The 22,895-nt window shown below is 34.4% G+C and overlaps 2 protein-coding genes across 4 annotated transcripts in view; one reads left to right on the top strand and one right to left on the bottom strand.

Annotated features, from left to right (window-relative positions):
• The window catches only part of CFAP36 (cilia and flagella associated protein 36), a 29,071-nt gene extending 24,875 nt beyond the window's left edge, over positions 1 to 4,196 (top strand). The window contains exons 8-10 of the mRNA XM_027620736.2: positions 3,024 to 3,163; positions 3,351 to 3,500; positions 4,028 to 4,196. Of these exons, the coding sequence (XP_027476537.1) occupies positions 3,024 to 3,163; positions 3,351 to 3,500; positions 4,028 to 4,129 (392 nt within the window). The 3' untranslated portion in view covers positions 4,130 to 4,196. The remainder of the gene's footprint in view (positions 1 to 3,023; positions 3,164 to 3,350; positions 3,501 to 4,027) is intronic.
• Positions 4,197 to 5,364: 1,168 nt separating this feature from the next.
• The window catches only part of PPP4R3B (protein phosphatase 4 regulatory subunit 3B), a 63,715-nt gene continuing 46,184 nt past the window's right edge, over positions 5,365 to 22,895 (bottom strand). For 2 of the 3 annotated variants that reach the window (XM_027620727.2, XM_027620725.2), the window contains 6 exons: positions 22,022 to 22,180; positions 18,561 to 18,730; positions 16,311 to 16,450; positions 15,735 to 15,919; positions 13,883 to 14,076; positions 5,365 to 7,942 (listed from right to left, as the gene is read on the bottom strand). In XM_027620727.2, the coding sequence (XP_027476528.2) occupies positions 7,847 to 7,942; positions 13,883 to 14,076; positions 15,735 to 15,919; positions 16,311 to 16,450; positions 18,561 to 18,730; positions 22,022 to 22,180 (944 nt within the window). In that variant the 3' untranslated portion in view covers positions 5,365 to 7,846. The remainder of the gene's footprint in view (positions 7,943 to 13,882; positions 14,077 to 15,734; positions 15,920 to 16,310; positions 16,451 to 18,560; positions 18,731 to 22,021; positions 22,181 to 22,895) is intronic. The other variant, XM_027620726.2, reaches the window with a different exon arrangement.

Genomic DNA, 22,895 nt, shown 5'->3' with positions numbered 1-22,895 from the left:
TGGCCATTGATCTTTAAAATTCTTTTTAATTTAGCTATGGAGGTTGCAGGTGGGAAATACTCAGCTAACAGAGAGGGTGTAGTTCCCAGATTTCTAAGTGAAGCCTGGAACCCAGGGCAGCAAGTGAAATTTCCTTGAGGGAGCCGCCAAGGCTCGCAGCCTCCAAGATATGCTCACGTCGCATTTGTGTTCTCTTCCTTGACCACAGTTATATAGTGTTTGTGAGTTAGAAGCGGAACTTGGAAAGGTAATATTAAGTTATTTTCCTAATGAATTAAAGCATAACTAGGAAACAAAAAGTAGCCAGTTTATCCAGATGTTTAGTCGGGAAATATTGAAACTAAAATTGATGAAAATCCTTGTGGAAAACGTTAGTGGATGAATTTGTACAATATATGGCAAGTTCATTTTTTTTTAAAGATTTTATTTATTTATTTGAGAGAGAGAGAGAATGAGAGAGAGCACGAGAGGGAAGAGGGTCAGAGGGAGAAGCAGACTCCCTGCTGAGCAGGGAGCCCGATGCGGGACTCGATCCCGGGACTCCAGGATCATGACCTGAGCCGAAGGCAGTCGCTTAACCAACTGAGCCACCCAGGCGCCCCGCAAGTTCATTTTTAATATATTCTGATTTTCTTTATAAGAAAACAAGTAACTCTGAAACAGAACTTGAGTCATGATCATGAATTCAGTTCATTTTATCACGCATTTCTCTGGTTTTAAATAAATGTCCTTTTCTCATTTAAAAAAAAGCCACACAACTGTGAGGTAGATATGATCTTTATTTTTATGTTTATTATTTTTGTTTTAGAAGAAATTCAAGGAAGTTGAGTGACTTGTCTAAAACCAGTGAGCTTTTAAGTGGTAAAACTGTAACATACTTGGTCTTCTGCCTCCAAAATCTTGTGTTCTTTTGCACTTTAGAAGAATTTTTATAATTGCGATAAGATGGGTTTGATGTTTACCCATTTATTTTAAGGAACTGTACTCTTAGTTGATAAAACAATGGGGCATATGAAACAGAAGGAGGTTTATGAAATTACCTTGCTTCTTTCTTCCTAGCAAATTTAACCATTGTTCTTTTTTCATAATCAGATTCTAGGTAGAATAACTTCATCGGAATTATATTTATGAAAGCACCTGCTTTAGATTTGTCTGAACTCTTTTTTAATTTGCTGGCCCAGATTTAGCTTTCTGTTTTGTACAGACCTAAGTACACACGTTTCAGTCTTGTGTCTGACATAATTTGAATACATTTGCTTTGTCTAGTTCCTTATCTGACTATTAAGTGAAGTTAAACTTAATCTCAAAGCACATATAACTCAGATATGCACATAAGTGGCACAGAACAAATGGCAGATAATTTCTAAAGTAATGACTTTAGTTTTCAAAAACTATTCTATTTTTAAAAATGAGTGTATCTGATATTCCAGGAAATCATTTCATGCACAGTGATGGAAGTCCACTTTGAAGACCTAATTTGGGAAGAATCAAAAAGGAGTCTGACTTCCTTTTTAATTCCTTTTTTTTTTCATGTTTTTCCTTGGTTCCTGCTAGAAATGGATTGCATCTGTTCTCAAACTGATGCAAAGAGTTGCCAGAGATAAGATGATCTTTCTTTAAGCTTCCTGGTTTTCTAATTCTGTATTCCTAGATATCAGAGAAGCTAAGTATTTTGGTTTCAAGTACTTTCCTCTCTAGGTGTGAGTTAGAACATACAAGATGTTCATAACTAACAAACTCCAGGCAAGAACTATCCAGAACATGTACATGAATGGAATATAAATGCTTATGTGCCTAGGATCCCCCCTCCTCAGAAATGAATGGAATTGTCCCTTCTTCAGCCGTGTGCTTCCATATCTGGGGGGCTAAGCCTACCTCTGTATAAAGTCACCATCAGTAAGAATGGCATGTTTAACTCGTTTGCAGCAACCAACTTGCTTGAGCATTGTTTTTATTTCTAAGTTCTGTAGCTCCCTGTCTAGGCTGGTTGGAGGTTAGCTACAGCCTCATCTTTTCTATAGAGACTTTCCTTACTGTCCAAGAGCCTGAAGAGCATTTCTTCTTCCAGCCTCCCTGGCACTGCCAACAGGACACTTACTCCATGCTAAAGCAGTGGTCCTTTGGCAAGTTTTTTGCTCATGCAGAGTTTTATTTCCGGTTTTACTGTGCTATCAAAATTTTTAAACATTTTGAGACATGTATATCATATTTGCCCATCCTGTTTTTAGTTCTTGCTATTGTTTTTATCTGAGTCTTTTCTTGTCTCACTCTGCTGTCTTTCATAGTTCATGTACTTACCCTGAAAATGTTTTATCTTAAAAAAAAATCACCTTGTCTTATAATAAAAAATGGCTCAGAAGAGCAATTAGCATGTTAATCTTGTCTCTTAGCACAGTCACCAAAGAACTGGAAAATATTGAGTGCTCTGTTATATCTGCTTCTAAGTTCTACTTAACTTTAAAATCTTTACATTTTCTTACAGTGTTAGTAGGTTTATTCAAGTTACCTTCAGTATGTATTACAAACAAAAATTGATATTATTGGCATTTACTTGTCCGGTACAAAAAATTGTAGCTTTAACTTCACTGTTCTGAAAATATAGGGTCATTTACAGTTTCTTCTGTAAGTCAAAGTTTGACAACGAATTACACTACCAGTAAGGGGTTTTAGTGTCCTGTTTATTTAGTTTATGTGGCAACCTTGTGTTACAGTGTAGTGTAGTTTTACTCTTTAGACAAGAATTAGACTTCTTGTAGCTGTAGTGCCAAACAGCAGGAGCTTGGTATTTGTTGAAATGTCATTATTCATGAGTAGCAGTATTTCAAGCTCCTTGAGGACAGAGACCATGTTTATTGTTCTTACCCAGTGCTTGAGACAATATAGACATTGAATCAGTGTGTGTTGATTGAAAATGAGGGGGGAAAAAAAAAGACAGTGAGAAAAAAAACACTAGGCATTTTCGTGAACCAACCTAATGCTTAATATTTCTTATAATATTCTAATTGGTCTCTAATTACTGCCAGAAGTTAAAGTGCATTTTGCTAATCAGTTGGTACAACCTTTGGCAAGAAAGCTGGAAACGCTGCCTGAAACTTCCTCCTTCCCACAAAAAGGCCTGAAGACTCCTGGCTTAGAACATGCAAGCACTGAAGGACCAATAGCAGTAAGTGAAAAACATTACCTTTTAAGAACTATGAACAAAATGACAAAGTGCTAGGAACAAACAATGTAAAAAGGCATACACTTGGCTTTTGTTATTACGAATTTTGAGTTGAACCACCCCAGTGGTTATCTGTGCCGCTTATTATGTGGACTTGAATTTAAATAGTTCCTTCTCTTTTTTGGCTCAGAATTTATCAACACTTGGAACAGAGGAGCTCCGACTACGAGAGCGCTACCTCAAGCAGAAGAGAGATAGATTGATGTCCATGAGAAAGGATATGAGGACTAAGCGGATACAAAATTCCGAGCAGAAAGGAAAACCTGCTGGGGAGGTGGAGGTATGGCTAGCTTTAGTGTGTCAAACTTTGCAGATCTAGAGGTGGAATTGTCACAATCAGAATGTGTGCAAGACAGCCTTGATAATGAACGTTGCTTGTAGATGCAGTCCTATTACCCTCCCTGCTAGCGTAGCACCTGGTTAGTTTTTTCTAGGCAGTGAGGTAGTTATGATATGAAGATTTTGTGAGGTTGAAATGATAGCGGTCTCATTATACATTTTTTTCTTTACTTGCCCTGCTCTGAGTGCTTAAGGGTCAGCAGTCTATTTTACCTAAGCCCTTTGAAATATTTTACCCACAAAGCAGCAACAGTACCCTTGCCACCACCTCCAAGAGGCTTTCTTCCCTAAGAAGAGATTTTTGCCAAGAAGAGATTTACAGAGCCCAGTCCACATGTGGTTTTTTACATTTTTATTTACTGAAAATGCTCTTTGAGGCAGTATGTTGGGAATTTTAGACAAATGAACCCATCTTACACTATAGCCAATTTTTTTCCTGTTTTTTTGTTTTGTTTTGTTTTGTTTAAGGAAATGACAGAGAAACCAGAAATGACAGCAGAGGAGAAGCAAACATTACTAAAGAGGAGATTGCTTGCAGAGAAACTTAAAGAAGAAGTTATTAATAAGTAATTTTAAAACGATTTAGCAAAACAAGTTCAAATTTTCTTAAAAATAAATTATTTAATCCTTAAACTGAGCCTGTTAGTTTCAAATACTTGTGTTTGTAAATGCAAATATAAGCTCATTCTTAATACTTTATTAAACTTTTGAGGTAAAGGGTGGTGGGGAAGACAGCTACTTGGCTGAGAAAGAAGGTATAGAAACGTGATCGTGCATTTATTCATACCAACTTGGTTACTATTTATGCTAAGCACTGTGGTACCAAGGATACAGTTGTCAACTGGATCATCAGGGTCCCTGTCTTCAAGGGGCTAGTGAAGAAGGCCCTAAGAGCCAAGTGTACAAAGGGAAAAAGGCAGTATTAGAAGCAGGGTTGGCCAAGCCTTCTTGAGAAAGCCATGCTTATTAAGCTGATTGGAAGGCTAGTTGCAGGAGAAATGGGAAGGACCAACTCAGGTCCTACCACAGGAAAGGCAGCTAGTGAGGAGTGGGCAATGTGGTGTGTATACACACGAGGGCAGAAGGCTGGCTATGAAATTGGAGATAGGTGGGGTACTGATTTGCAGGGCCCTGTAGGGAATGTGAGGATTTTAAATTTTATTATGGCAGTGGGAAGTCACTGCAAAGTTTTAAAGCAGGGAAGTTACATTATCAAAATGTTCAGCTAAAAAAAAAAATGTGTGGCTGCTGTACGGAGATGGGTGAGTTAGAGTTGTGGGTATGCCAAGTATAAGGAAATCCAACCAGAAGACCAGTTATCCTAGGGCAGAAGCAAACAGCACTTGGAAAATGGATGAGGGATGTTAAAAATACTCAATTACTCTTCCTAGAAAAGCTACCATTAAAAGATAAAGGGAACAGTCGACTCCTGAGGGGAATGCAGCCATGGTGTAGGCCTTTTTTATGTGAAATGGTCCTGGATGGTTTTCTGTGGTTGTTTGCTTACAGATCGGGAGAAAAGATCCCACGTCCAGACCAGAATAGTAGGAGAGACCCTTCTTTCAGAAAACTTCCTGTATTGTGTCTTCCAGCAAGCACCCCCTTTTCTAGTTACAGGTTGCTCCTGAGGCTTAATTTATAATTCCATTTTATCTCTTTAAATCTACAGTTACAAACTTTTAAAAAAGGGGTACCAAAATTTGTTTAGTTCGTCTTCAACCTGCAGAGAAAAACCATCATTACATGTGTTACATTTTCATCACTTAGATGGACAAGAGGAAAAACTAGTGATTAAAACACAGAAATCTGTTTCATGTAACTTTTTATTAAAAATAGTTTTTATAGTGGATACATGTTTACAGATATAATTTTAAGAGAACCTCAGGCATACAAATGTGGGCTCTGGCTTGGTTCACTGAGTGATGATAGAGATAGAAAAATCCTGATCTGCCTGAGGGTAGTCATTAAGACAGCAGCTAACATGTGGAAACTTAATAGTTATTCTTTCAAGGGATATTTTAAGCCCTGTTTTATATCATTGTGGGTGAGCACATGTGCCATGAAAACTGTTATCCTGTAAGTCAACAAAACACATTTCTGCGGTAAGAAAGGTTCCTAGATGATGATGATTTAAATGTTTGACTCCTGGCAATTCTTCAGAAAGGAAAATTAAACTCTTCATAAGGTATAAAGATAATACTTCCTACTGGAACTTTAAAATTACTTCAGGAAGAGTCAAGAGTAAATAGGGAAATGCTTTAGGCCTGGGCTTCTTAGATGACAAGAAGAAATTAAGAGCTAAGAAGAGTGGAAGGGGCTTCACAGACTTGCTTGAAAAAAACTGTATTCAGATGGTAACTTTACTGATCTTAGTTTAAATTAGGGTATTCTGAGGCACTTGCCTTATAAAGTGGAAGGTCTTTTTCATTATATGTACTTTTAATCAAAGAGGTGAGACTAGCCCCATGCTGTGATGTATTGATGTTGAGACTTCATTTGCCCAAGGCACACCTTCTGTAAGTACAATCAGTAATTCTTAAAGTGCAGTCAACCTTCGTTTGTTTATTATTACTTCATTCCAACTGGTGTAGGACTTAGTGGTTTATAATAAATATCTATGGATAATTTATTGGCTTTTAAAAGATACTATAAAATGGACAAATCTCAAAATGGAGTTAACTTATATTTACAACAAACCAAACAAAAGCAACAATCATAGAATTACAGGGTCACATTTTAATTCCTGAATTTTACAGTTCAGCATTAATATCACCACATGTATACAAATGGTGTAAAACAAGTACAGTGGTATTTTTAATACAAAATAAACATCTGTTTTATGGAAAAACTATACTTCATATCTACACAGACAGCCCATCTTTTCCAAACAATAGCCAAAATTAAAATTAACTACAAAATCTCCAAAACAGGGGAAACTGCTTTAGTTTAAGCTATTCCAGGAAAAATGGACCCATAACACATTACAAGGGTGATCTGAAGATTGTAGCTGGAATTCCTGTTTTTAGTTTTTTTTTTTCCCAATGCATTGAATTGTAGTTTGGGGGGATGTTTTTCTCACTTCAGCATGATCTCAGATCATAGATGAGCAAACAAACATTAAAAATATTACAGTTAACTTGCTGTTCTAAAAATAAAACCTCTTAACTGTTTGCCTCAACTTATTTTAAATTCATTTACGGACATGGAATGTGCTTTTACTCTTTAAAAAAAGCAGCTTTCATATTAACACCCTTGTTTGTTTATGAAAAACTTCATGTGCTGCATACTGACTTTGATACTGAAGTAACTTCTTGGATCAAAATGGCCTCTAGATATTAAATGCCACTTAATTCAGCACTAGTCTTTGTATGTGAGTCTTATAAATTATACTTTAAAAACTTGCTTGCAGCTCTAGAGAGAGAGACAACTTTATGACAAAGCAGAAAGTGACTTCAAAGTATCTTGCATAAAAGATTGTAAGTACTACTGGGAGACACTTGGAAACATTCTGTTCAATCCACTCCCAAGTTTCTAGAGAAAATCATTTCAAAATACTAATGTACTGATTCTTGGCATCAGTTATCTCTAAGAGTGCTGTAAAGTTATATTAACAAGACTGTCCATTTTGAATCCAGCTTGTTTGTTTTCATCAAAATACATACTGAAAATTTCTGTGTAGAAAACTCAACATGTACTGTAACACAAAATGTACTTCCCTCCAACTACCTATAAGGCTGAATTCTGTTAAATCTCAAAAATTGGTCCCAAAAGCATAACTTCATTTTTATGACAGTTAAATTTGGTTTTCATAAAAAATTTTTTTAAAAAGAGGCAACTGATTAAAAGAACAACATGGCCAGTCACCATTATACAAGTAATGTTATTGGGTTTGTACTAAAGTTTTGTAATTGTTTCTAGATCAGATACCCCCTGGAGCAACCCTGCATTTAATATTGTTTTATCAACCTTGTTCCCTCCCCCAAGCCATCCCCAAACCTGAGAGTCTCCTCATGAAGAAGCTATCGCCCAGGTTCTGGTTAATAACTTTTTTTTTTTTTTTTGACAGCCTGAAAGGCAAACCCCTTAATTACTAGCAAGCAGTCAAGTTCCTGGGAAGCCTGGTTTTTTACAGATCTAAACTCTCCTAGCTGATAAACTGAGTATCTTTTGCTACTCCTCGTATATTTGTAAGTTCAAGTGAGAAAGCTTTCTGATTCAGATTTTCAGCTCATTGAACAGTTGCAGCATTTTAGTAAGACCACACATTGAGGGTCCTCACTAAATATTTTATGAGCCAAGACGAGGTCTTTTCCTGGAGATGTTTCTTCTTCTTCGTCTTTCCTCTTCATCATCTGGATAATCCACTAAACCGACCAAACTTCCCTGTTGAAGAAGAATAAGAATTTTTTAACATATGTAACTTAGGGGAAAAAAAACTTATTAGTATCAATAGTCACTTTTAAAGACATCACAAATAACTTTTTCTAAACTATCTAATCATATATATCTCAATTATATTTGAATTTGATAAAGGAACTGCGTGAAAATTATGAACACTTGGTACCACTGGTGGTACTCTAAGTTACCCTCAACTTTTCTATTTAGCTCTTGGATTTTAATGATACCTCACAATTTAATTCAATTCAGCAAAATTTCACTGTGGAAAAATGTATCTCCAAAAAGCAGGACTCACAAAATCACCATGATACGGGGAGCTGGAAGGACTGTGGAAATGAACTAGTTCATTTCTCTATGTTTTAAACTAGAGAGAGTAGTCAGTCAGCAACAAGAAGCCTCCTTTTGTCTCCATACTTCATGTAGTATTTCATTACTAAGTGCATACCACTGTTTCATTATGCTCTTGATATAATAAACAAATGAAATACTTCCTAAAACTGACAACTAAAAAATTTAGGGCTACCTCTCTAACTAAAGGAAGTAAGGATGAGGTAATTCAGGTGTTCGGCCCTTTATGAGTCATGGACCCCTTTAAAAACCTATTAAGGCCCTGGACACTACCCAGGAAATTAAATGTCGTCAGGTTTACACTCATTTTGAATCATCCCATGAAGTTTATACATACGACCCCACAGGTTAAGAGCGCTACTGTAAACACTGGATTTAGTTCAAACCCTTCAGACCTCAAGGGGGAAAAACAAATACAACTGAAAATCACTCATATTTCAAAGTTAAGTAGCTTCATATCTAAAGAACCCAGACATCTGGCAGTAACACTTGGCCAATATATAACTGAACCACTGTAATATCAACAAAGGCCACTGAGCAACTAGAAACCGTTATCAGAAAGTCTGGGAATTAAATTAAAGCTTATTATACCACATATACTCATGTGAGAATCCTGCTTTCTCAGCTTAATAACACACAAATCTTAAGTTTGATAAGAGGGCAGTATGGCTAAACTGGTAAGAATGTATTGATTGTAGTCTGCCTAACTTCAAACTGCAATGTCACAATTTTTTAAGTGTATGTCGGTGGGCTAGTGATTTAGTATAGCTATGCCTCATTTTCTTATCTAAAATTGGTATAATAGTAACTTAGATCTCAGTGAACTATTTTGAAAATAAAATGAAAAGAAAACATAAAAAGCACCTGGCACAGTCCCTTGTAAGTAGTGTTCAATAATTGCTATTAACTGCTACTACAATATCATTGTTATTCATTTGGTTTCTTAGCCAAACAAGTTAGATGGGAGGAGATAGAAGATGTAATTACCTTCTAAAAAGGCACCACCAGTCTGATATTCACAAAGATGACAAATTATCAAGGAAAGTTTTAATCCTGTTTAGGATTACAGATTATATATCATAATGTACAAACATTTCAGTTTCCATATGGGTAACATTTAAAATGCCTTTTGCTTAAGATTAATATTCTATCTGAAACACACAGCTACACAACTTAATATCAATTTTATCTCTATTATCTATACATATATGCCATAAACTATATGTTAAAACAATCATTTTTACTGAGAATAAAAATATAAAAATGTGAAATATTAGAAAAGGCCTGTAATCCAGAGATGCACTCCATAAAGGAATTTGACAGATTCAAGACTTAATATACAAACATACTTGTTTTAAAATAAGTATCAATTGCAATTAGACCACTTATGCCAATTACTCTTGAAAAAGTTTCCAATACGAAGGAAGGGATGAAAACGAATGATAACAATAACAAACACCTATGAATACACAATGACATTTTTCTAAATCAAACAAACCAATGAACAAATTATGTAGAATCTATTAATATAATTAATATTAAAAAAATGTAAGAAGAGAGAATTCAAGAATTATCCTCTACTCAATAAAATAAGGACAGAGGCACCTGGGTGGCTCATCGGGTTAAGCGTCTGCCTTCAGCTCAGGTCATGATCCCCAGGGTCCGGGATCGAGTCTTTTATTGGGTTCCCTGCTCGTGAGAGGTCTGCTTCTCGCTCTCTCTCTCTCTCTCCCTCTACCCTTCCATCCCCTGCTTGTTCTCTCTCTCTCAAATAAATAAAATCATGAAAAAAAATAAAGGACAGATCTTCCATAAACATGATTAATAAAATTTTTAAAAATCATAAGCAAAAGTGATGGTTTTTATATCTTCTAATTTTTTATAGCTTTAATTTCTTGATCTCCACTAACTGCATTGGCTACGACCCCAGAACAATGGTTAAATAATAGCAATCATAGTGGTATCCTACCTTGTTCCCAACTTTGGTGGGAACGCTTCTAATATGTCCATAAGTATTAAGCTAGCTTTTGGTACTGGCCATATATACCATGTTAAGGAACTATCCACATATTTCCATTTTGCTGAGTAAATTCAATAACTAATCAAAACTGTAAATGCATATTCTATATAGAAATAGACATGTATATGAAATATTTTGTGTAGAAAGTCACATACAATTGTTTTAACTACAAAAAGCTGGAAACAACTTTAAAATGCATTAACAGGGTTAGTTATAAATTAAAGTGTATCATACTTTGGAATCCTAGGAGAAGTTCTTTTATGTTCTAATATGGAAAGCTCACCCAGATAAGTTTGTTAAGTGAAAAAGCAAGATTCCGTGTTCTCTTCTGTTAATCTGTGGCAAAAGAAGTGCTTGTTTTAGCACCCACTAATGGTTTCTGATTATGATTCTGTAAGTATTTTTCTTTCCTTTTTTGGGTAAGTATACTTCTTTAAGGAAAATGTGGTTTTTATAGCTCTATAAGTTAAAAAAAAAAAATCTTTTTAATTTCATTAGTAGCTAATGTCTCACCAGCCTTGAAAACTACCAAGTTTGCCAAGAATGCCATTTTTAAAAGCATATTAGAGCTTTAGAAGCCTTGCCAAGGAAAACAGACAAGTTCACACCTGATCTGTTTAATTTTAAGAACCAATCAATTGGACTGTGGCACTCAACAGATAGTAAATTTCAAACTTTTGTCATAATCTAGAGTGATGAGCAATTTATTTTCCAAGAGCAATCACTGTTTTCTCCTTGTCCCCCCAAAAAGATGTAGTACAAATGTATTTAGTAATCTGCTGTTAGTGTCAAGAAGGGTGAAAAATGCGTTAGTGCTTGAACCTGCTTTTGTTGTTTTAAGTAAAAAATTATCTGAAAGGATAATGAATTAAGAACTATAAGAAATAACCCAGAAAATAGAACAAGAAGAGTAAAAAAAAAAAAAAAAGTAACAGGAGAGAGAAATTATGAAAATTATAAGATCAATACAGAGGGCCCAACATCAAAACAATAAGTTACAGCAAAATAATATAAAATGTTTCCAAACTGAAGGACATGACTGTTTAGCTGCTCCCAAGAAAATAAAAACTCACACACAGAGGATCAGAAATAAGAATGTCTTTGGATTTCTTGGAAACAATAACTTTTAAAAGTTAAGTTTTAAAAGAAAATGATTTCCGATTTGGTTCTACATTCAGTTAAACTGGCAGTCAAGTAGGATGGAATCAACACAGTTTCATAGAGGCAGGGGCTCAAATTTTACCTCTCCCGGGATTCTTTTCTCAGAAAACAATTATTAGAGGATGTGCACCAAAATGGGAGGGAAAATCAAGAAAGAGTATAGAGACATAAGACCCAGAAGCAATACAAGAAAGAGGCAAAAGAGTATTAGGATAATGGCCTCGGCAACCTCAAGATAAGAGCTGTGAGCAAGTCTAGAGAGCAACGGATCTAGGTCGGAACCAGACTGGAGACGTCAAGAGAACGCAGAAACTAACCTGAAAGGCACTGAAAGAATTAGTGAAAGGCACCTAACTACTGCAACAAATGAAAAAATGGCGGCAATTGTTTACTCTAAAAAGAGAAAAGTTATTAAGAAACATACAGTATAGAGAAAAAGACCAGGAAAAAAGTTGTGAATAAAGAATATTTATATTGTCACTATAGCTATAAAATTATCAAAGGTTACTTTAAACAAAAATTGTGATACAGGGAGAAATAAGGGTGAGGATGTGGTAAGGAGTGTTCACATGTTAAATTCTTATCTACCATAACAAGAATTTAATAAATTAGGTCTAAACTTGAGAGAACAATATGAAGTATTAATATATTATTTAGAAACAGAAGAAACAGGTACAAGAAGAGTTCTAACTATCTCTGTGGAGAAGAAAAAAGGACTGATTTTTCTCAACATTTTAATACTATTTTGACTTTTGGAAGTAAGCGCATGTATTGCTTTAAAAAAAGAAAAGCTAGTGTATACTGAGAAGGTGCAAATAGTGTTCTAAGCTCTACATTTATTAAATGATTTAATATTTATAAGCCTATAGAGTAGGTGCTTTTTTATCTTTAATTAAAATGAAAAAATTAAGGTCCTGAGAGATATAGTAACTTACTCAAGGTCAAATAGCCTAGGAAGAGGCAGAGCCAAGATCTGAACCTGAACAATTTAACTTCACAGCAAATATTCTTAATATAGTGCCATAAATATTATACCAAATTGTCCTATCAAGAAGTGAAAATTAATTTTAAAATTTCTAGTTAAAAAAAAATGTTTCAAAAGCAGTAGAATCTCACTGAAAATGCTACTTCTGTGATCTTTAGTCAAGAGCCTACCTCAATGCAACACTGAATAAAGACCACGTTTTTGTAAAACAATAAACTCAAATTGTATCATGTGTTCAAACCGAGAAGCATCCCTTCAGATTAGGTTTTCTACTACTTTGGCATTTCGGTCTTCTTGTCCTTCTACCCTTACATTAACAGTTGTCTTACATTTATGCCTTTTTATTTTAAGCCACTCCTTTTTGGAGAAAAGGATGGTTACATATAATAACAATATAAATGAAAGAAAAAAGTTTTATATAAAATTTAAACTTGTTTAGGGGCGCCTGGGTGGCTCAGTCAGTTAAGTGTCTGCCTTTGGCTTAGGTCGTGATCCCAGGGTCCTGGGATGAAGCCTTGTGTTGGGTTCCCTGCTCAGCGGGGAGCTTCTCCCTCTTCCTCTGCACCTCCCCCCACCTGCTCGTGCTCTCTCTCAAAATCTTTAAAAAAAAAAAATTTAAACTTGTTTATATAAAAAAGTAACCAAATGGAAAATACATTTGCTATGCAAATGACCAAAAGGCTAATATCCTTATAACTAGATTCATTCATATTAAGAAAAACGTAACCCAATTTTAAAAGGCAAAACTATGAAAAGACACTTGCAGAAGAGCAAATTCAAAAGGCTAATATTCAACCTTGCTACTAACAAAGGACATACAACTGGGAATGAGATCTATACTGTCTCCACTACCTAATGGGCAAGGATTAAAAATAATTATAACAACACTGGCAAAGCTGCAGTGAGCCAAGCACACTCATACAATGCTTATGGTAATGTAAACTGGTAGGAACTTCCTGGAGGTATCTGACAATATGTATGAAAATATTCTTCTACTCATCAATTCAAAAAGGTAACTTAAAATGCAACACCACCAGAAGTCCTACTATCAATGAAACATCAGCATCAACTTATGTGCTCCAAAATACTACTGGGTAGGTTACTTACAAATACTATGATACAGCTAAATAAAATGAAATTCTGTAGTCATCAACAGTGTTTTAGTAACACAGAAAAATTCTTTTTAACAAATAAATAAAAGCAGGATACAAAACTGTGTTTATACAAAGACCTCAATTACATGTCAGATAAACCCATATACCTAAAGAATCAATCGTTATTAGCAGTCATGTTCTCTGATGACAATGTGTACAACTTTCTTTGGAATTATTATCCAAATTTTCTTTAGTAAACATGAAATAATTTTAAAGATGGAAAAAGCAAAGTTCATGTATAGAATAATGTCACATACCTTGGTGGCTGCTACTGATGTGGCCAAGTTTGTAGTTTTGGAAGAGGATCCATTAGAACTTGCTGGTGGTGTCTGAGCCACTACAGATTTACTGTTTGTTCCATTAGCAGCACTGGCAGAGTGGGAGAAGGTAAATTTGAAACCACTAGATGATGTCCTTTTGGGAAGGTTTTCCTTGTCTTCACTTTCTTTTGCTAAAGTGAAAGTAAAATTTTTAATCTTTTTCAGTAAATATTCCTAATAAGCAAAGCAACTGAAAATAATAACTCAAAAAATTACAAAACACTGCCTTTCCTTCATAAGAGCTGAGAGTAGAGCATGATGTGTACAGTGGTTAGGTCTTTAATTAGCTGGAATCTTAGACACCTCAGGATTAGAAAGGACCTTAAGAATCATATACCAGAATCAGTCATCCTACACTAGAATTCTACACTGTTGTTATCTAGGATGCGTCAAGGATTCATTACCTGTCTGACTCTTTTATTGTCCCTCTGCAGCTTCCCTTCACTGAACTGAACCTATACTTCTATAGTCCTTGATAGACCTGATAATCTCTCCCATAAGTTAGTATTTCAAATGCCTAAAGACAATGATATGATCATGTCTATCAGTCTCATTTCCTGAATATTCCAGTTCCCTTAACTGTTTCTCTTACGACTTAGGTATCTACTATCCTTTCATATCTGGTTGCTACTTTTTTGTATATGATTCTTAAGTGGATGCAGTACTTCAAGTATGGCCTCACTGCCCCTTTTCATGGTAGTCAGGGCAGTGCCTGTAATGAATAAAGGTAGAAGAATTAGGCTACCAAAAGTTACCTACTCCTTAGAGGACATTTTGATGGGCTATTTGCTCTGCCAGGCTGAAGTAAATAAAACTTAAGGCATTAACAAGTACATAATGAGTGAGGCTAGGAACAAAAGTTGCACGAAAAATGTAATAAATCAATGAAACACTACCTAAGGAGAAATACTTTTAGAAAATCTCATTCAAAATCACAAATGCTTTTGCCTTTCAGGAAGTGCTTTTGCCTTTCAAAATGTAAATTTTTGGTAAACATTTATATGACATATGCAGAACAGTACTCCAATAATGGTGATTTTTCAGGCCATAGAATTAAAGTGATTAATTCTTTTGAAAGATAAGACCTCAGTTTTTAAACAAGTTTAACATATTTGAAAGATGGGAAATGTTACTTCTCTTGATAGTGTTTCTTTATGAAATTTTTATAATTTTAAAATTTCAAAGAGCAGAGTTACTTCTTTGAGCTTAGTTTCCTCACAGCTATAAAAGGCAGAGTGCTCTGGAAAGTTTCTATGGATCTATATGGTCTCTAGTATTATTGGAGATTTCAGTACAGAAATAAATCCAAGATTGTTCATAGAAGTCAATGTATGAGGGCGCCTGGGTGGCTCAGTTGGTTAGCGACTGCCTTTGGCTCAGGTCATGATCCTGGAGTCCCGGGATCGAGTCCCGCATCGGGCTCCCTGCTCAGCAGGGAGTCTGCTTCTCCCTTTGACCCTCCCCCCTCTCATGCTCTCTCTCTCTCTCATTCTCGCTCTCAAATACATAAAATCTTTAAAAAAAAAAAGAAGTCAATGTATGAGTAGATAGTGTAATTCTAAACAGCAAATGAAGAGCATCACAAAATGGCAAGTTTCAAGAAAAACAGTTTAAACACGAAAATAACTCCCAGGTTTGGAAAAAGATGTGGAAATTTTAAAAAGGTCCTGATTCACTATAAAATTCATGTCTTTCATGCTTTATATACTATGACCAAAACTTCACAAGCAACTGATAATTTCTGTACCTAATAAATGATACATTATTAAAAAATTCAAAATTTTAATACCTTTTTTAGTCTCCATAAATTTTTCGTAAGTATCTGGAAAATCATCTTCTGGCTTAGATTTTTCTACTGGTGCCACAACTGCTTTTCCTTCCTCCTCTTCATCTTCATTAAACCACATTTCTTCATCCTCTTCCAAGGCTTTTGCATCTCTGCGAAATCTGTTACTACGCAATATAGATGGTACACTGTAAGAAACATATCACAAACACTGAGTAATGATTTAAAGTTTGTGACCAGATTAAATTTGAGAATAAATATGTATAACCAAGAGGGGCTAAAGTAATTTTAACTACGTATAATTTACATCATAATCACCTCAACAGTGATACCAGATGTAACCAGAGAATACTACAAAATATTGCAAATTAAACTAAAAATTTATCTTCAGTTATGATATGGAGCAGTCATTTTTCACATAAAAGATTCCGGGTAGGGAAAAAAACCTACCCTTCTACACAACCCTGTACTATCTAATGATGGAAAGAATACTCCTGGGTAAATTTCAGATGTCAGATCCAAACAAAAAGTTTTGGATATAATTTTATAGACTATAAATGCAATATATTTAAACAATACCTGTTCAGTTTCTGATTTTGTCTGTCCTTTTCTTGCTCATATTTAGTCTTCAATCCTTTGAATGTCTGAACATATTCAATTGATTCAAGTGCTTTATAAAAGTTTTCAACTATATGTGCAGTAAGAGACTTGATATCTTCCTGTTTAAGGACAAAATTTACAATTCAAATATAATTCAATGACTGTTAGAAGAACTTTTTTATAGTTCCAAAGCTGATCAAAAAAGGTTTTTCAAAATCACATTACAAAAATAAATGTCCTAGTTTCTTTACACATGAGCCAGGCCTCCAGAGAAAACTTGGAATAAAAAAGGAGCCCTTTTGGGGGGCTACAAAACATTTGAAAGTGACTAGATTTAGTTTATGTCTTCTGTTTATTTTTTGCATCTACATAGCACTTTACAATTTAAAAAGTGCTTTAACATATAATTTCACTTGATCCTCCTAACAAGTTCTATGAAATAGGTTTTATTACCCCCATTTTACAGAAAAGGAAAATTGAAGATCTGAGAGGTTGAATGACCTGATGAAGAGCACAGAGCTAGTTAGAAGGCAGATGTTGAAATTACATTTTTAACAAATATTAGGTGCTACTTAATGACTCCTTATTTAACTGGTATCAAAATGGGATAAGCCTTACCTAAATAATAAACACAGACTCCTTTGACTATATTACATATACAGATCTGATAAACTATTAACTTAAATTCCACCTACTTCCACAGTCTTCCAATGGTATAATTTTTGTGAAACTGACAACAGTAACTTTTTAAATTAAATTCTTTTAAATTCTTTTAAATTCTAAATGAACCATTCTAAATAATCATTGCAAATGCCTGGGTGCGAAGTACGTTCATTATTAATAATAACTGAAGCTGTGATTCAGGAATTTAATATTAGTAAGAAATATACATGCCACTTCTTTAAAAGATACACCATAATCTGCTTCTTTTAAGGATTTTAAAGTCTTTAAACTAGTTTCTCTGGAAATCTCAAATAATATGCAAAGAAGAAACATCAGAAACCCAGGTAAAACGGTTCTGTGCTGTATACTGAACAAATAGATGAGTTAAGTTTTGGGGTGCCTGGGTTTTGGCTCAGGTCATGATCTTGGGGTCCTGAGATCAACAGCAGGGAGTCTGCTTGAGATTCTCTTGCTCTGCCCCTGCCCCCACTTGTATTCCCTCTCTCAAATAAATAAATCTTAAAAAAAAAAAAAAGATGAGTTAAGTTTTGGGATTCAATGTATTTATCAACCACTCAAAATTATTTTCTGAAAAACAAATTCAATCATAGGAATAGGGATGGGGTTATGAACCCTACAACTCATTTTATCAGTTTCTCACCAAAAATTTTAAGGAAAAAAAAATAGAAAAGTCAATCTCTGGTTCATTAGAACACTGCACTGTGAAACAGGGTTCAGATACTTGGTAAGGTAGTTAACTATGTTCCCTCTTTTCTAAGGCTAAAGGCAATACATCTATTCTCTTCATCCTTTTGAAAGCCATACTCTTGCCAAGTGACTACTACTAGAAAAGTAATCCAGTCAGGCAAATAATCTTTATATGAGAATAGCATGTCATGAGCAGAAATCTCATTTTTAAGAGCCAAAACTAGAAAATGAATTTCTAGCTTTACTTTCTTTTTTTTCAAATTCTAACCATGCAGCCATTTTCCCTGGTGGAATGATTTTAGTGTGTGGGAGGGGGTAAATTTATTGTACTGGTTCTACAGTTACCTATCTTAACCGTATTGTTCACAGAGTTCTCTCCAGATCTTTTTATGACAGATCTTCTGTTGCCCAAAACTGAGCTATGACCTATCTTCAAGCTCTGACTGTGCTCCTAACCAAATGAACGCTCTACAATAAATCACTTACTTTGGGTGTCTGAAGCCCCTCATCTATAAAATAAAGCAGTTGGAGTGGTCCGCCTAATTTCCTGGTCTCTTCAACTTAAAATTCCATGATAATAGCCTACCTTTTATGCATCTTCTATTCAGTTTACCAAAGTAATTATTTTCAACCTTCCTACTTATCAGTACCCCTACAAAGATCATAGAGATCTCAAGAATGGCATACTTGACCAAAATGTCTACATATGCCAAATACAATCCTGAAACATCTGCCCAGTAAAAATGGAACTGAGAATAATACAGAGTAAACATGGGTTAAATTTCACAATTTAAAATACCAACATCACTAAACATATAACTATTTTATTTTACTAAGAATCCTTTAGCATAAACTTACCACTCTTATAAATTCAAATAACTCAATAACAGCTGAATTCAACAGATTGTACCGAGTTCCATTATCCAGAAGAGCATTTATAACTGGCTCAAAAAGATTTCCCTTTGTAATGTAACGATTATAGAATTCATCTTTAAGGCCAATTATCCGCCTCATAAAACGAAGAGCACCTAATTAAAAATAATACAGGGAACAAATCGATAATCTCATTAATAATAATTATTATACAGGTATTTTTACATAAAGTAATGTATATATTCTAAAATAAAAACTGTGCACTAAAAATAATTGGGTTTTGAGGAAAAACAGAGTTAGGGAAAGACCACTCAAATCTGTGTAACTCACGTAGCCAGAGCTAGCAAAAAAACCCCAGTTAACTGGCACTTGGGAGATAAAGTACCCAGGCAGGTAGCTCCATGGTATAAAGATCAAAAAACCCCCACAGAAACCATCAAGTGCCAATGCTGGCAGTACTCAGAGCAGCGCAGGTAGACATGCAGACGATGTAGTGATGGCAGCTCAGAACCAGTGCAGGGCTGTCTGTTGTGAAGGTGGGCACAGGAGTGCTGCAACCTACCCAAGGCTGCCTCCCCTCTCTGCAGGGGGAGCTCTGGAGGGAGGTACCTCTTTTATTTTCTGAAAATAAAGCCAAAGGGGTTCCTGCTGCCAGCTTAACAGGAGAGCTGAAGTTCTTTTACTTTTTCTGAGGAAGGCTATAGTTCCACTCCCACTATTTCAGTTCTCTTTGCCTTGGAAAAATCATCTGTGAACCGACACTACCTATATATTGTAACATATACATTTTAACCCTATACGTTTTACCCCTTTTTTACCAATTGCTTATGAGCTCTTTTGCCTTTGGTAAACATGAACTGTGGCAGATCAGACTGTATTTGTAAAAGAACAATAGAGTAAAACAAGCAGTATAATGTGGCTTTTCATATTTTAAATACTGAAAAGAAATGTCTCCCATTTTAACCTACTATTCAGAGGCAAGTCATTAAAAGAAGTTGTGCCTGTCAAAAGAGGTTCCAAATATTATCTGAGAATAAAACTGAAATAGACCACATAAGGTATAAATGTATGATAACTGTAACACTAAACAAGTGTGAAGAAAAAAACCAAAAAAAAAAAAAAACAAGTGTGAATAGAAGTGCTAGACTTAGAACATCACCTCTTTTTGTAGCAGGACAAGAAATAGTAATTTAAGATTAAAAAGACTGAGTATGTGCACAAGCAGGTACTCTCATACACTGCTGGTGAATGGGTGAATGATATGATATAGTTACAACTGCACTACTTATAATGATGGAAATCTTAAAGCAATGTAAACATTTAAATACTAGAGATTTGTTCAATTATGATATATCCACACAAATAGGACTACTCTGCAGTCATCCAAAAGAACTATTTACAGAAAGCCAGAAAAGAATACCTATCATGAGAACATCAATCCTTCCAAAATTAATATAAAAATCTAACATAATCTGGTCATGATGAACTGGATAAAATTATTAAGTTATTATAGAAGAACAAATGTCCAGGAACCAAGAAAATTATGAAAAGGAAAAGCGAGCAGGGACTTAGCAGATATTAAACTTTACAAGAGAGAGGCTATAGTGGCCTAAGAATAAAGTTTCCTATTTATCTCATCTAATGAAACAATAGATTAGAAATAGAAATAATAGTTCAGAAAGAAGACACAAGATATATATGTCAGTTTACTATATAACCAGAGAAATTTTAATTCAGTAAGAAAAATATAGTTTATTTAATAAGGGGATTGGCACAACTTGCTATCCCTCTGGAAGAAAACAAAGCAAGACCCTCCAAACCACATATAAAAACAAACTTCAAATGTATTACATATATAAGTAAAAAACGAAATAATAAAAATATTAGAAGTAAATTGAGGAGAGTGTTTTATTTGTATAATCTTAGGACACAGGAGATGTTCCTAAGCAAGACAAAAACCCCAAAACTCATAAAAGGAAAATAGACATATTTTTCATCATAGAGAATCTTGAAACTGTTATATATTTAAAAAATACTATAAAGGCAAATGCAAAAGACAAATGAAACTGTGACATTTTTTCCCCAAAAATGTGATAATTAATATCTCTAATATAAAAAGAGCTCTAAGAAAAAGATAATAGGCAATTCACAACAGATAAAATTCAAAAGCCCTAAAACAGGAAAATATACTGCCAAGGAAAATGTAAATTAAAACATAAATGGAATACCACATTTTCCATCATCCTCTTCATAACATTTTAGGAATCAGTAACACAGTGCTGCAAGAGTGTCAAGTGCTTCAATCTTTTGGGAAAGTAATCTGGAGGCTGTATGTGAAACTCAAATTTAAAAGGATACATTACATTAAAACTATATAAACATTTTGTCCTGGCATTATGATTATTGGGAATCCATACTATGGAAATAAAGAAACCAGTACTTAAAAGATTTATATACTAAACTATTTACTACAGTGTTATTTGGAGGGGCAAAATACCCAAACAATCCATAATCTGTGCACTACAGAACAGCAGAATAAATTGTGGAAGAGCCACTCCATCAAGTGTTATTCAGCTACATTTAGTAAAAAAATTTAGTTGAGACCGTATTTGATCACCTAGGGTAGAAGCTGAGAAGCATGTTAATATGATCCTGTTTTTATAAAAATAAAACAACCTGTAAAGTGTGAATTTTTATATAAATTTGTATGGCTGTGGAAAAAGGAATAGGAAAAATCGTGCGTGGAGTTAATGGTGGCTACTTTTAAGGCCTTAAAAATAAAAGAAGTAGTTGGGAGATTAATCTTTTCTCTATATGTTAAATGTTTCAATTTTAACCGTAATTTTTATGCTCAGAAAAAACACACAAAGCTCTTTTTATTTGGAGGGTGAAGGAGGTTACTTTATCTCTATTTGCAGGTAAAATTATGAAGAGGAAAGGAAACTTAACAGTTTGCCAAAAATCACACTGACGCAACTCCTGGCATTTAAGTTTGATCATTGTTGGTCCAAGTGGTATACTGAGGGGGACTACTCATAAGTTATTTTACAAGTTCAATAACCCAAATTACACAAAAACATTTGAAGGCCCATATCTCAAAGGTATAAAAAAAGTCACTATAAATGACAATTTGATGAAGCAGATGTGAAAGACAGCAGGACTTGTTCTATTAGTGAAATGTCGTCATCGTACGTGGTATTTTATCACAACAGTTAAACTAATTCAATCTAAATGTGAGTAATATGTGGGTGGGAAGCACCATGACCTATTCCTCTTGCCCTTTAAATAAAAGAAAACAAAAGATTAGTACTTCTCATAATCATCTCTTTGATAGCATATATACTGCTAAAAAATAAATCAATTCACATGGGTAACTTCGGGTTTTATCTCTATCGATTGTTCCTTAAAATACTTTACAAGAATGTTCTTTTTAAATTGTTACTTACACAAGGCCAGGAAAGTGTGCTTTGAATTCATCAAGACCAAGACTCTTCTTAGCAAGTCCTTGTTCATAATATAGTTTTTTATGTGATATGTGTGATGTTCCACACAAAATGTGAGTAGTTCTAAAATTAAGGCAAGCAGCTGTGCTGTTTGATAATTATCTACAAAGAAAGTCATCACATGAAAATAAAATAAATATTGTAATTCACCTAAATAAAGATAATAAAGTTTTATGTCCCATATTTTAGAGCAAAAGTAAATTTGTATTTCTTCCTCATTTTTATATCAAAGAAGCTACAGATTTTTACTTTTCCATTAGCAGACTCTTCAATACTATTCAGTTTTATTGATTAAATGGATACTTTCTAAGGTTCTTGTATAAAATATTTATTAGTGTTAAGAGGGAAAAAAGCCTAAATAAAAATCTACAAACATGGTAAGAAAACCCTCATTGCACTGAGATCTTCTTAGTAATATTTCCTTAGTATGTGCTACTTTCATTATAATATTAATGAACCTATTAAAGGGTCCACAGTAAAGAGTAAATACCTCAAGCTTTTTGCCTAACATTGTGCAACAAAATTTCCCAAGAAAAATTAGTATGCTTTCTTTAAAGACATCTCTAAGGAAAGGACATTTTTGGCTATGTGAATATAAAGTGAAACATATTACATTGAGATTTTTTAACAATAATCTTTTTAACATCAAAGTGTAATACCCATGAAAGGCCTACTAAAATAAACTACCTTTTCTTCCCTCAAGAGGCCTTGGTGTATACATTAGTGAAATGACTTCAAATTGGTTCCTGAACATCAAAACTGAACGTATGTCAAAGGGCTTATGTCAATAATTACTGACATTTATTAAAAGTTTTAG

The sequence above is a fragment of the Zalophus californianus genome, chromosome 8 (genome assembly GCF_009762305.2).
Source record: "Zalophus californianus isolate mZalCal1 chromosome 8, mZalCal1.pri.v2, whole genome shotgun sequence".
NCBI lineage: Eukaryota > Metazoa > Chordata > Mammalia > Carnivora > Otariidae > Zalophus > Zalophus californianus.
The sequence above is the reverse complement of the archived record's forward strand: the minus strand, read 5'-3'. Positions and strand labels throughout refer to the sequence as shown.